This window comes from Sturnira hondurensis, unplaced genomic scaffold (assembly GCF_014824575.4).
Source record: "Sturnira hondurensis isolate 20B ecotype Veracruz unplaced genomic scaffold, ASM1482457v3 Scaffold0021555, whole genome shotgun sequence".
Lineage (NCBI taxonomy): Eukaryota > Metazoa > Chordata > Mammalia > Chiroptera > Phyllostomidae > Sturnira > Sturnira hondurensis.
Window position 1 is genome coordinate 50006 of NW_028094186.1, and position 12405 is coordinate 62410.

Here is a 12405-nt window from a genome sequence, read left to right on the forward strand (position 1 = left end):
TCGAGGTGGGGGGCGCCGCGGGAGCGGGGGGCCGTGTCCAGCGGAGTTAGCGGAGGAGAATGTGAGCCGAGGCGCGAGCCATGCTGTCAGCAACAGCGGGTGGCTCAGGGCTCCTTCACGACTCCTCTCCCCAGCAGCCGGGCGCCCGCGTCGCTGCCGCCGCCGGAAGACAGACGCCCCCCAAAGCCCCTTGCCTGGCTCGGACCCACGGAGCCGGCAGCCCAGCACTCCGGTGAGTGGCGTCTTCTCCACAGCCCTAGACCCCCGCTGGGGACCGGCTGGCCGGGCTCTTTTGTGCAGCGCGCCAGGGGGGGCCCTGCGCCCCCTCCGCGCGCCCCGGTCCGGTCCGCCGGACCCCGTGGCTGCGGTGCCCGCGGTGCGTTCGGTCTTTGTTTCCACCGGGGCCCGCGGCTCGGCTGGGCTCGGCTCGAAGCCTGGCAGGCAGTGCCGGGAAGGGGGAGGGGGAGGTGGACGAGAGGGGGGGCGGGGAGGGGGGGTTCTCGGGTTTCCTGGCCGCCCCGCGGCTCCCCCGGCTCGGGGGCGAGGTGCGCGCCCAGCGCTGCCGCGCGCCCCCTCCTCCTTCCCCCTCCCTCCGTCTTTGGATTTAAAACTGCAATTTGCTCTCCAGCTTGCTGAGAATGTGGGGGGGAGAATGTAGGGGGGACCGTGGGAGCGGAGAACAAGGCTGGATTTTAGGAACGGCGCTGGGAAAGGGGGAGACTGCGGAGGGAGGAGCCCCTCCCTCGAATCCCCAAATCCCAAGGTTCCGCTGGTGCTCTGGGAGTTGAGGGGCGGGGACCTAATGACCCGGAGGGGGTGTGGGGCGGAGGAGGGATTTGGGGGCGGCTGGGGCCGGAGGGGTTGGGCCGCGTGCCCGGTTACCTGGCGAACAAAGTCGGCTCACTTTTGCATAAATAAATAAATAATCACCTATCAATGTGTTTCCTCTGGGGCTCTGATTGACTCGGTCCCCTCTTCCCCAGGGGGTGGGGTGCTGAGTGACAGCTGTCAGCCCCCTGGGCCGGTAGCTGGGGGTGAATTGCTGAATCCTTCTGCTTTCTGGCTGAGGGCACCTTCCCCTGCAGGGTCCTGGTCCCCAGGCAGAGCCAGAGGGGCATGGGGCTGGCTCTGAGTCTAGGAAATAACCTTGTTTCCTGTTCTACAGGAAAAGGGATAGCAACCCAGAGTTTGGGGGCTGGGGATGAGGACTGATGGGAGCTGGAGGGGTTCCCCAGCAGCCTGACCCCCCAGCCTTCTGCCAGGCGAAGGGGCCAGCTGAGGGAGGAAGGATGTGGGCCTTGCTGGCCGGAGGCGGGAGCTGGGGCTGTCCCTGAGGCGGCAGCGGGCACAGAGAGGGAGGAGGGAGAGAGAGAGAGAGAGAAGCGGGGGCGGGAATTCTCTACCGCAGACCCTGGGGGCCAGGGCCAGATGTGGAGGGGTGGGGAGTCCCTCCTCCCTTCTAGCTTGGGGGCCCTGAGGCTGGGTTGGGAGGGGCTGAGCCTGGTGCCCTCAGTTCTGCACCAGTGCCTGACTGGCAGGGCCAGCTGAATTTGGGCCCAGGCGTCACCCTGGGAGGCAGGGCTGGGCTGCACCAGCCTGGTCCCTGAGCACAAGGAGGGACCCTTGGGGGGCCTGTGCTTGTCTGGCTGGGCAGGCGTTTCCCGCCGGACCAGTTGGTGTCAGGCGGGACTTGGCCCCAGCTCCCTGGGCAGAGCTGAGGGTGTGAGGACAAGCTTTGCCTCCCAGTCAGGGTGGCCACATTTTGTCCACTGCTGCCACCAGCGGGCGGGGGCATGTGCCCGGGGCCTGGACAGAGTCCTGCCAGGAGCATTCGGGGTGTTTCTATTGTTGGCTCTTTTCTGCACTGTGTGGCCCCGCGTGTGTAGCTTTGTGAGCTGGGGTTGGAAGTGAAAGATTACCAGTCTGCCTACCCCCAACCCGCGCTTTGGTGGGGAGGCTGAGTTGTGGTGGTGAGTTGTGGGGGACCCTCCAGGTGGCATGTGCACGCTGCTTGCTGTCTCCCTCCTTTGAGCAGATGTATATTTATTTTTATAGTAATGGAAAAATCAAACTGGATAGTAAGTTGAATTCATTTTTTTCTCCTACTGTGTCAATAGTTAGAGTAACCCTCAGAGATTTGTGAACTTCTTGCCCTGGAGCTCCCACCCTTCAGAGGTTACAGAGATCAGTGAGGGCATGGGCTTTGTGGGGCCCCTGAGTGCCAGCCCAACCCAGGGCTCTAATCTCCCTTGGTCTGACATTGGAGCAGGTGGGCAGGCATCGCCCCCTCCCCAGACAGACCCCCACACCCCAAGGTGTAATCTGGCCTCTCAGTCTCCTCTTTGGTCAGTGCCTAGACTGTGCTCAAGTCTTCAGGGACATTCTCTGGGTGGGCTCTTCCCCCTGCCTAGGCTCCCGGGCCACGTGCTGATATTTATTTTCTGTAGTAAAATCCATTTTTAATGCCGTTACTTTTGAAATAATATAGAGAGAAACAAATGTGATGTGTTTAAGTTGCCCTCTGTGAGTTTTTAATGTGATCTATGGCTGAGGTATTGATGGAAGGAACTGTTGGGCTTGGAGAAATTTGGTGTCATAAAGAAAAAGAGCTTGCTGTTTATTATGGTTGCTGGGCTGGGGGGTCTGAAATAGGGTCAGGGCACAGGGAGCCCCAGCCCGCCCCCCCCCACCCCCAAGTGCCGTGGATGGACAGTGTAACTTCTTAGTTTGGGGGGGTGTGGGTTCCAGGATTCTTTTGTATTGCTCCCCAGGTTTTAAGGGGTCTTTGGGGAGGAAGCTTTGGAGTTGGGGGGCTTTGTTCTCCCTACTCCACCTGCTTAGATCTTGGCAGGAAGGCTCTGAAACCCCTGCAGAGTTAAAGGGATAGGGAGTTTGCACTTGGATACTAAAGGAGATTAAGGGGTGGGATGTCCAGCTGATTGTTGTGGCTGTGCTGGAGGATTGAGGGGCAAACTGTCCCTGACAGAAACCAGGGGACTTTTGGGGGGGCGCTGCTTTAGACTGGCAGAGCCCCAGAAGGACGTTGCTTGTCCTCAGAGCTACCTGGAACACTGACTTGGGGCCACTCCCTCCTTTTGACTCTGTTTGCTGTTGGACCCCGGATCCTGGAAGGTCTGCCTCTAGGCAAACCTGACCTCCCCGATTCCCTGCCCCGTCACTACCCCCAGGTCACCTTTTCTTTTTTTCTTTTTCTTTTTTATTTTTCGGTTTGTGGACTACTCTGTGTCTCATGCCAGCCAGCCACCCAAAACCAGGGGGTGCCATGCCTTCATACCAGATGCCCAGGCCCTTCTGGTCTGGTCGAGTAAGGTCAGGCAGGCTCACTATTATGGGATGGAGCCCAGCTCTGTCCCTGGGTCCCCTGGGTCTCTTGGGACGGGGCCTGGAAGGGGAAGCTAGGATGGGGTGGAGCTGGGGACTGCAGGAGGGAGCATGGGTAACATTGTTGCTAATGTCAGCAGATGGGCCCCCCCCCCAGGGAGAAAGCTGGGGGAGAATGGGGAGGTGGGAAGGAGAGAGACCTAGACAGCCGTTTGCTGAGTGGAAAGAAGGAAAGATGGTGAGAGGAGCCAGCGACGAAGGGGTGAGAAAGAAAGCAGGCAAGAAGAGGCAGGATCACAGCCCCAGGAGAGGGGGGCCAGGTGACCAAGCAGGCGTTGGCACGTGCCACTCCCCACACCACAGCCCCAAATGAGCAGGCACTGAGGGCCTCTCGCCCAAGATAAAATGCTGGGATTGTTTTGGAGGAGAGACAAGCAAATGTCTCTGGAAAGAGGGAGGAGGACAGGTGGGAGAGAGAAAGATTCCCACAGGAGGGAGGATGGAGGGGGTGTGGATTCCAGGGGTCACTAGATTCATGCTTCCGCCCCAGGGCAGTGTCGCCCCTCTGCCTTCTCCAAAGGTCTCCGGACAGAACAGAGGTCTTCTTTGGATCTGGGGGCGGGGCCTGAGGCAGGTTCCTTGCCCCACAGGTTGTGGGTGCTCTGTGCAAAGAGGCACCAGGGTTTTAAAAATGGAGAACATTAGGGTCTTAGAGGTGCCCGGGCCATTGTCCAGTTGGGCCCCTCTCCCTTGTTCAACAGGAGGAAACCGAGTCCAGAAAGGGGAGCCACTTGCCCAGTATCACAGACACTTGGCAGGGCCAGGCCCGGACCCAGACGCTTTGCTGCTCTACCTCTCTGTAGCTAGAGAATTGGAACAGCTGCAGGGGGCCTCCTGGGCTCAGAGGGGGGCTGGAGCCTGGGGAGAGGAGCAGGCAGGCACCCTTGTGGCCAGAGCCCCCCCAGGGGAGGGGGAGGTGCCTCTGTGGGGAGAGAGGGAGGCAGGGGAGAGAGGAGGGGAAACAGTGAGTCAGGCTTCCAAGAGCTGAAGATGAGAGAGCCAGCGCTGGGAGGGAGAGGGCTGGGAGGGCTGCTCTGAAGCAAGGAGAGGGAGGGGGCCCAGCTAGGGGCAAGGAGAGCTCTTGAGGGAGGGAGCCCGCCCCTGGCCCCGGCCCAGCGGCAGGCCTGTGCTGTGCAGAGGGTGCAGCCAATATGGACTTTGCCCGCCCGTGGTAGGTCAGGAGGGAGCCAGATTCTGTCTCTGCAGTGCCCCTTTTCTTTCCCTATTGCTCTTCATTTTTGATCCCACCCTAGGGTTTCAGGGGGGTGACTGTGTACTCCTATCTCCTCCTCATTTTCTCTGTCCATTGTGGTGTTTCGACCTTGAGCTTTTCTGGGAGGAAGGTAGGGGCACGGCATCCTGGGAGGGTGTTAAGGGATGCTGGCATTGTGCTAGGAGCACTGTTGGAGCTGCCATTGGTGCAGGATGGGGCACAGGTCTTGGGGTAGGCTCCCTGTTGAACCCTCTGAGCTGGTGGCTGGCCACGAGTGTTGGGGTGCAGTCTGTGTGTGTGAGTGTGTGAGGTGCTGATCTGGTGATGTAGGTGGGCTGCCTGGGTCCTCTCAGGATGACCAGTACCTAAACAGGGCCAAAGGCCCCGTATGTCCAGAACCATCTTCCACTTGGGGTAGGGGGTGACAATCATGTGACTGCCCCACATCCCTATGAATCAGAGGCTCCAGGGAAGTTGGAGGGTGGGAAGAGCCCCTGTGGGGAGCTGGTGAGAACTGCCTGTGTGGCCTCTCATGCCTGGAGCTGGGACCAGAACTGGAGAGATCCCCAGGGACTGCCTGGAAGGGAGTATGGGAGGAGCCCCCCACCCTCCACAACTGACTGGTAGCTAAAGCTCCCAGGCCCTCCTTCCCCAAGGTCTGACATTCCTCTGCCGCTCCTTCCTGGATCCCAGCATCTCTCCCATTGGCTAGGGGGTAAGGAAGGTGAACACTAGGGATCCCTCTCCTTCACGGCCTGGCTTTGGGGAGGAATGGCAAAGTGAGGGTAAAGTGAGGCTCCCCTCTGCCTCCTCCTGTGCACACATAACATGGACTCAGCTGCAGTGAGGCCTTCCTTTCTCTCCTCTTTCTGCTCTGGGGTCCTTGGCCTGAGAGCCCAGGGGAGGGGCCGCTTTTGCAGCTGGCTGGCCCTAACTCCCAGCTCAGCCCAGCTGCTACTGAAGCTTCCAGAAGCTGCAGCTCTGCACCCCTTCCCCACACTCTGAGCCAGGAGAGGTCTTTCCTGACCTGGAGGAGGGTGCCGTGGTAGTGAGTAGACACCCCCACTCACAACAGACAACCAGACAGATGGGTGGTAGAACAGATGGACAGAGACACCCACGCACAGGCAGATGGAGAGAGACGGACAGATGGACCAGGACAGGGAGAGACGGACAGACAGAGGTGCTGGCAGAGAGAAGAGTCAGAAAAATGGAAAGGCTAGGGGAGAGAGAAACAGACAGAAACTTGGAGAGAAGGCGATCCCAGAAGGGCAACCAGGTGACGGAGAAGGGAAAAGGAAGGATATGGAGGAGCAAGAGGCAGGAGGAAGAGATAAAGAAAAGTGGGAAATCCAGACAGAGAGAGAGGAGAGACTTGAGGCTGCAAACCACAAACAGGGGTTTGATGAGAATCTGGAAGGTGTTTTCTCCTGCTTCCCTCCCCAAACCCCCAGGCCAGCCAAGTCTCCATTCCTTCCACCCCCAGCTCAGTTTCCAGCTGCTAAAGAGGTCAGGGAGACGAGAGAGAAGCAGCAGCCCAGAGACCTCTCCTCCCTGCTCTTTTTTGCAGGGGAGGGAGTCACTGAGAGAGGCTCTCCCAGCCCTGACCCCTACTCACAGATGTATATACTTGTGGGCTCTTGGAAAGTAGCGTCCCACACTTACCACTCACTGGGTATGTGCTTCCTCATATAAATGCACCCCAAACACACCTGTCCACACAGTCCTTGCTTCACACACACACACACAAACGCATGCACGCACACACACATTTTGTGATATATAAATCTCCACTTCCACACTCATTTCGAATCTCACAAACCTAACTAGTGAACATGAACCTGTGCTTCCTTAGCCATACAGGTGGTGACACAGGCCTTGCCGGGGGGTCTCAAGGTATGTTGACACGCACGGATAGTCCCACGTTCACACAGGCAGTGGCAGTCACCAGTGCAGAGAGAAGGCTCTTTCTAGACATGAAGGTCAGGGTTCCCAGGGAGTGATGGGAATGAACCTGGTGTACCCCCTCACTCTGACCCAGCTGGCGGGGGAGGGTGGCAGGGGCCCCCAGGTGGTCGAAGCCCTCCTGGGAAGCTGCAGGGCTGGGCCTAGGCACAGATGAACTGGCTGGCAGGTGGCATGGTATGGAAGAGCTGAGAGCCACCGAGGAGGCAGGTGTGCATGCACAACGTGGGCACAGATGTAAGGGATGGAGAGTGTCTCTTCTGGTGTGTGTGAGGAGACCCAGTACATGGGAGATAGGGCATGGGTGTGACAGGGGATCCAAGGTGTATGGAGTGCGTGGGTACCTGTGTGGTAGTTAATTGTTAGGTATGGATGGATGGATGCGTGTATACACGGCAGATGTGTGGCTGCCTGGTTTTTCAGTGTGGGGATGTGTCATGGGTGTACATATGTGAAGGTATAGGGCCCTGGGGGTGAGCTGCGGGTGTGCAAGGGCTCAGTGTTACATGGATGCGAAGGTGTGTGGGGTGTTTGTGTGTGGGTGTTAGCAGTGTGCAATATGAGGGGGTAGCTGCCTGTGTGAGGCTGTGAGCATGGAGCCTGGATTGGAGGGCTGCCATCCAAGGCCAAAAGCTGCTAGAACAGAGGCCATCGGCACAAACACTTGCGAAGGGCCTCCAAAGCTCACAGCTGGGCACTGACCCACACATATGCACAAGGACAGACAGACCGCCCCTGTCTTCTTCCTCTCTCCTGGCATCAGTGGCTTTCAAAGGAGCCTCCATGAGGACCGTTTGCCGTGCAGGTCCCCCACTCCAGCCCATGCCTCTTCAAACACATTTGACGCCCTCTAGGCAGCTTTGTGGAGGCTCCTGCCTCAACCATCTGAAGGCAGATGGGTGGGCTAGGATCTGCTGCCCGCCCCAGGGGAGCGAGGAGGCGGCTGCTCCTGGGCCTGGGCACAGGCTCAGACAGATGGACTGCCTTCCTGGACACCCCCTCGCGGTGTCTGGAGGTGGGCCGTTAGCCCCTAGATGGGCCCTTAAGCAGAGGCCAGGACTCTGCCCTTCATTTCCCCAGAGGGGCACCCACCTATCTGGGCACAGGGACCCAACTGCAGCCCATGCCCCCTCCTGAATATACAAAACTGCTCCTGCACAAACACACAGTCCCAACACCTCCACAAACACGTGCTCACTCCACCTACATATACTTTCCTGGCATTCAACTGCCCCATATCACACACGGCCCAGACACGCACCTAAACACACAGCCACCACATATTTTCAACCCTAATACACATTACCAAGACCCATTTGATGACCCACATCATACCCCCAAATACCCCATCGTACACACGACAGCTTCCATCACACCCTCAAACATGTCAGTTCCCTCTCCAGCACCTCCCCAGGTGTCCCTGGGCTGCACTATGGCCCCAGCGCTCCGCACACACGGGGACTCTCAGAGCGCCAACACCTCACTAGCGCACACTCTCCCTGGAGCCCCAGCATTTTTCCCAGCTGCAGCCATCACCTCCCCGAACACGTCTGGCCAGCCCCCTACACCTTTCCAAACACACAGCTGCCCCCTGCCCCGTATACATAGGTACATTGTCTCAACACCCCCCAAAATGAGAACACCCACTGTAGCCATGCCAGTTACCTCAAACACACGGACACAGACAACTCAGTCCTGGTGTATCTCTAAACAGGTAACATCCCTCCAGTTTCCCAGGCAGGCGCACGTGCGTGCGCTCACACACACACACCCTGTCCTCCCCATCCAGACCCAACACCTCCTCGAAAAGGCAGTCCTTTGTACATCCCCAACAAGCTCCAGCTCCAGAACTTTCCTCAGCTACCTAAGATCCCAGTGACAGCCCACACACAGCTTTCTCCAAACACCGACCCCTCACTCACACACACAGGCAGCTGCGGTTCAGTCACAGCCCTGCACCCCTTTCACCCCTCAGAGCTCAGGAACAGCTCTTCCCTGCCCCCCTGCACCCCCACCTCTCTCTATCACATACCCCGCCTTCCAGTGTCTGCAGCCCTCACTCCCTCCTCACACATCCCAGCACACCCTCTCCATACACTCTCCCCCACAGCTCCTCCAGCCCACCTTGCTCTCCCCAGACCCCCGCCCAGACAGCCTTAGCCTCGCTCACACTCTTGCTCACTCTTGTGTGTTCTCTCTCTTTCTCTGCCTCCCAGACCTCCCCCCCTTCCCAGAGCCTCCTCTGCCTGAGGAGGCATCTCCACCCCCTTCACTGCCCCAGGCCTTTCATTCCTGGACAGTGAGGCTGAGCATCTGGTTCAGAGCTGCCCCACCCAAGACCCTGTGCTCTGGGCACTTTGGCCTGGGCTTTGGGGGATCGGGGCCTCTTTGGGGGCTCTTGGCGCCTGGTCATTCTGGTCTCTCAGCCAAGAGTACCCAGCCCTGCCCTGCTTCTGGCATGTATTGGGTGGGGGGGTGGGGGGGACAACAAGGGAATTTACCACCGCTTTCTCAGGTGCTTGCCAAATTCCCCCCTCCTTGGCTCACCTGAGAGGGACATTGGGCCATGCAGGGAAAGGGATGGTGAAGGTGTTGGTTTGACATGCTCCCCACCCTGTGCCCCCCCCAGGCCCAGGCTTGGGGCTTGGTCTCCCCGGGAGTCAGTTCCGACAGTGAAGGTTACTTTACTAGACGCATGATTTTAAACGGAATCTCCACCATCTGTTCCACCCCCTAATTACAGATGCACAGAATCCGCCTCAGAGGGCAGCATGAGGGGAGTGATTTAGAGGCTGAGCTGCTTCTGCCCGCATTAGGGTTGGAGAGATTGGGGGGGCATCTGGGTATTGCTCACAGCCTCCCCAGTACCATATCTTTCCCAGGGGCCCCTCTTGCCTCATTTGCCGCTGGAGGAAGGCTCCCCTGACCCCTAAGACCTGACAGATGAAGCAACTGCAAGGCTGAGGGAGGGGTCCGAGACATCCCCTGTGTCCCAGGCCCCAAGTCCTAGGATGCAGGCTCCATTAGAGCCTTGAAAAATTCAGTGGATCGATCTCCTGCCTGCCTCTTGTGCCCTGGGGAGCCACAGGCGCTGGCCTGGCCCAGCTGTCTGCCCACTCCAGGGGTAGCAGGGATTGGTGAGGTAGGGAGGGGTTGGTCAGAGCTGAGGTGGGGGCAGCCAGGTTCTGGCAGCAGAGGACATGGGTGGGCATGCCAAAATCCACCGAGTGTGATTGCGCATATGTGCCCATCCACCTTGGCACAGCTGGCACGCCTGACCCTACCCTGAGCCATTTTCTGTGGGGCTGGGCCAGCACCAGGGGCCAGAGGGGACAGGCCTGGGCCTGGGCTCCAGAGGGTTCTGAGGGATGCTAGGCTGCACCTTGAGGATGGGTTCTCCTTTGCCCATGGGCACCAGGGACCTGGGCCCTAGCCTGCTTGGTGGTGGCAGTGGTGGCGGGCACACTGCAGTAGATGCTAGAGCATTCACTGCTGGGAGAAAAGGAGTGAGAAAGGGAGCGGGGAGCCAGGTTGGGCTGGAGGAATTTTAAAGATTGCTGCAGGCAGGAGGGTCTCTGGAACCCCGTGGAGCAGGCAGTCATGCAGAAGTAATCCTATCGCCTGGCTGGAGGAGTGGAGAGGACAGGGGGCGGGAGAGGAAGGATGGGCTGCTGCTACCCCTCTTCTACCTCAGCCCCTGCCCCAGCCAGCTGTGGAGGGAGCCAGGGACCCCAGGGGCCTTCACCGAGGAGGCACCTTGTCTTCTCCATTCCACTTTGGCATGTGCCCCTGGAGGGGCAGCACTGCAGCTGTTGCTCAGCTCCGAGCTCTGGGTTTTATAAATAATGCAGCTTGGAGGTGGGGGCCAGCTCAGTCCCTGGTCACCTTGGGTCACCCAGTGTGGTGTCTACAGCTGACAGACCTGTGGCAGAGCCCCTTCCCTTCCAGCCTATTCTTCCTCTTTTGCTGTGTGAGCTTGAGCCAGAGGCCCTGCCTCTCTGGGGTGGGCCAGGGGCAGAGGAGTGTGGAACAACCCAGAATCCCCTATCCTTTTGTTCCACATCCCAGCCCTCACAGGTTAACTGGCACCTGGCTTGGCGAATCCAGGCTGGAGAAGGATGGCCTGCTTTGCAGGGATCTCACTCATTCCAGCCCCTCCATTTTGCAGATGGAGTAACCGAGTCCAAAGAGGGAAGGATGGCCAAGGCCAACCAGCTGATGAACCCCTTCCTGCCCCATTCTGCTGTCACTCAGGCTCTTCTCAGCCTCAGCTCAGCTAAGAGCAGGGCTTGGGGGGGCGGGGGATGTTTGGGAAAGTGGTTGCGGCTGAGAGGTTGCCATGGCGATACTGCAGGATGCCGAGCTGAAGTGGGGGTCCTACAGGGTCTCTGGGGCCCCCAGCTCTACACCCCTGTGGTCTTCTCCCCATCTTCTGCCCCCCACCCAGATGCCTGTCAGGCAGCTCTGGTGACAGGCTGGGTGGTGACAGGTGGTGCAGGTGATGGGCTGGGTGGGTGAAGAGCTGGGTGGGTGACAGGTGGTGCGGGTGCAAGGCAGGCAGGTGACAAGCTGGGTGACGGGCCCTGCTGATGACAGGCAGGGGGTGTGGTTGGCGAGGATGCTGTCTCCTGGCTGGTGGCCTGTTGCAGCCCCCCCACCCTCATGCGTGTGTACATGCATAGACTCTGGGCACAGAGCTTGGGGCTAAGATACTAATGAGGCTTATTATGTGCGGAGGGGCAGGTGCCCAGGCTCACTAATGAGAGTCCTTTAATGAATAGGGGAGACAGCTGGGGGCTTCAAGGAATTTGGCTGGCCCTCCTGGGCTGAGGCCCTGAGGGTCCTGATCTGGCTGGAGGATGAGCCATTCTCCCCTTTACTCCAGCCACTTGGGTTTATATTAGCGCTCCCCACAGTCGTGATAACTACCGTTGTGCAAGCGCTGCTACACTGTGCCCAGCTTGTACAAGCATTTTCTCATTTCAACTTAACAGTTGTAGGATGCAGGCACTGTCACCCATTTTACAGATGAGGAATTAGAGGCTGAGAGGAGGCAAGGGACCTCACATAACAAGTTTCTGGTGCAGCTGGGATTGTAATCCAGGTTTTTCTCATCTTTCTCCGTTTACCACCAGTAAAACTGAAGCCTTGGTCCAGACCCAGGCACTTTCTCAGGGCTTCAGTTTCACTCTTCTGGAAAATGGGTGCATAGCAAAAGGGTAAGCACCACAGGCTCTTCAGTTCTGACTTGGGTGGCTTCAGGGACTCCTCCAGGTAGCTGCTGCAGCCTGACCTCATCTGGCCCAGATTCTGGGTGACACCCCTGTACTGGAAAGAAGGCAGGGTTTAGTGCTAAGGGAGCTGAGCTGAAGAGGGGGGACACCTGGGATTTCTGAGCCACTTCCTGCTTTGTGCGGTGGGGAGGCTGAGGCCTGGAGAGGAGCAGCAACCGCCCAAGGTCACACACCCTGTGAGCAGTAGGGCCCCATGGGATCCCAGGTCTCCTTGCCTGTTGAAAGGGCGGGCGGGACTGGGTGTGGTACCAGGGCTGGGAGGTACCTCCTCCTGGGCCCCACCCACCAGCCTGTTTCTTCCCTGGAGGTTGTGAGCCCTCAGCTCCTGGGAGGGTGCAGGGGGCTGTTGGCTGCCTCTTTAGGGCCATGCACCCTCACCATCAATCTGGGCTCCTAGTGTCAGTTGGGCCACTCCTTTTGGAACTCACTGGGGTGGGGACTTCCTGGCAAGATCTGCTGCATGAGTTAGGGCCATGGTATTGACCTGGGGCCACAACATGACCCTTGAGGGACCAAGTTGGTGCTAGGGGG

The 12405-nt window shown here is 58.8% G+C and overlaps 1 protein-coding gene across 4 annotated transcripts in view; it reads left to right on the top strand.

Moving 5' to 3' along the window:
• AHDC1 (AT-hook DNA binding motif containing 1) overlaps positions 1 to 12405 on the top strand; it is a 63623-nt gene that overhangs the window by 586 nt on the left and 50632 nt on the right. For 2 of the 4 annotated variants that reach the window (XM_037033033.1, XM_037033034.1), the window contains exon 2: positions 135 to 232. In XM_037033033.1, coding sequence (XP_036888928.1) covers positions 135 to 232 — 98 coding nt within the window. The remainder of the gene's footprint in view (positions 1 to 134; positions 233 to 12405) is intronic. The other 2 variants (XM_037033036.1, XM_037033035.1) reach the window with 1 other exon arrangement.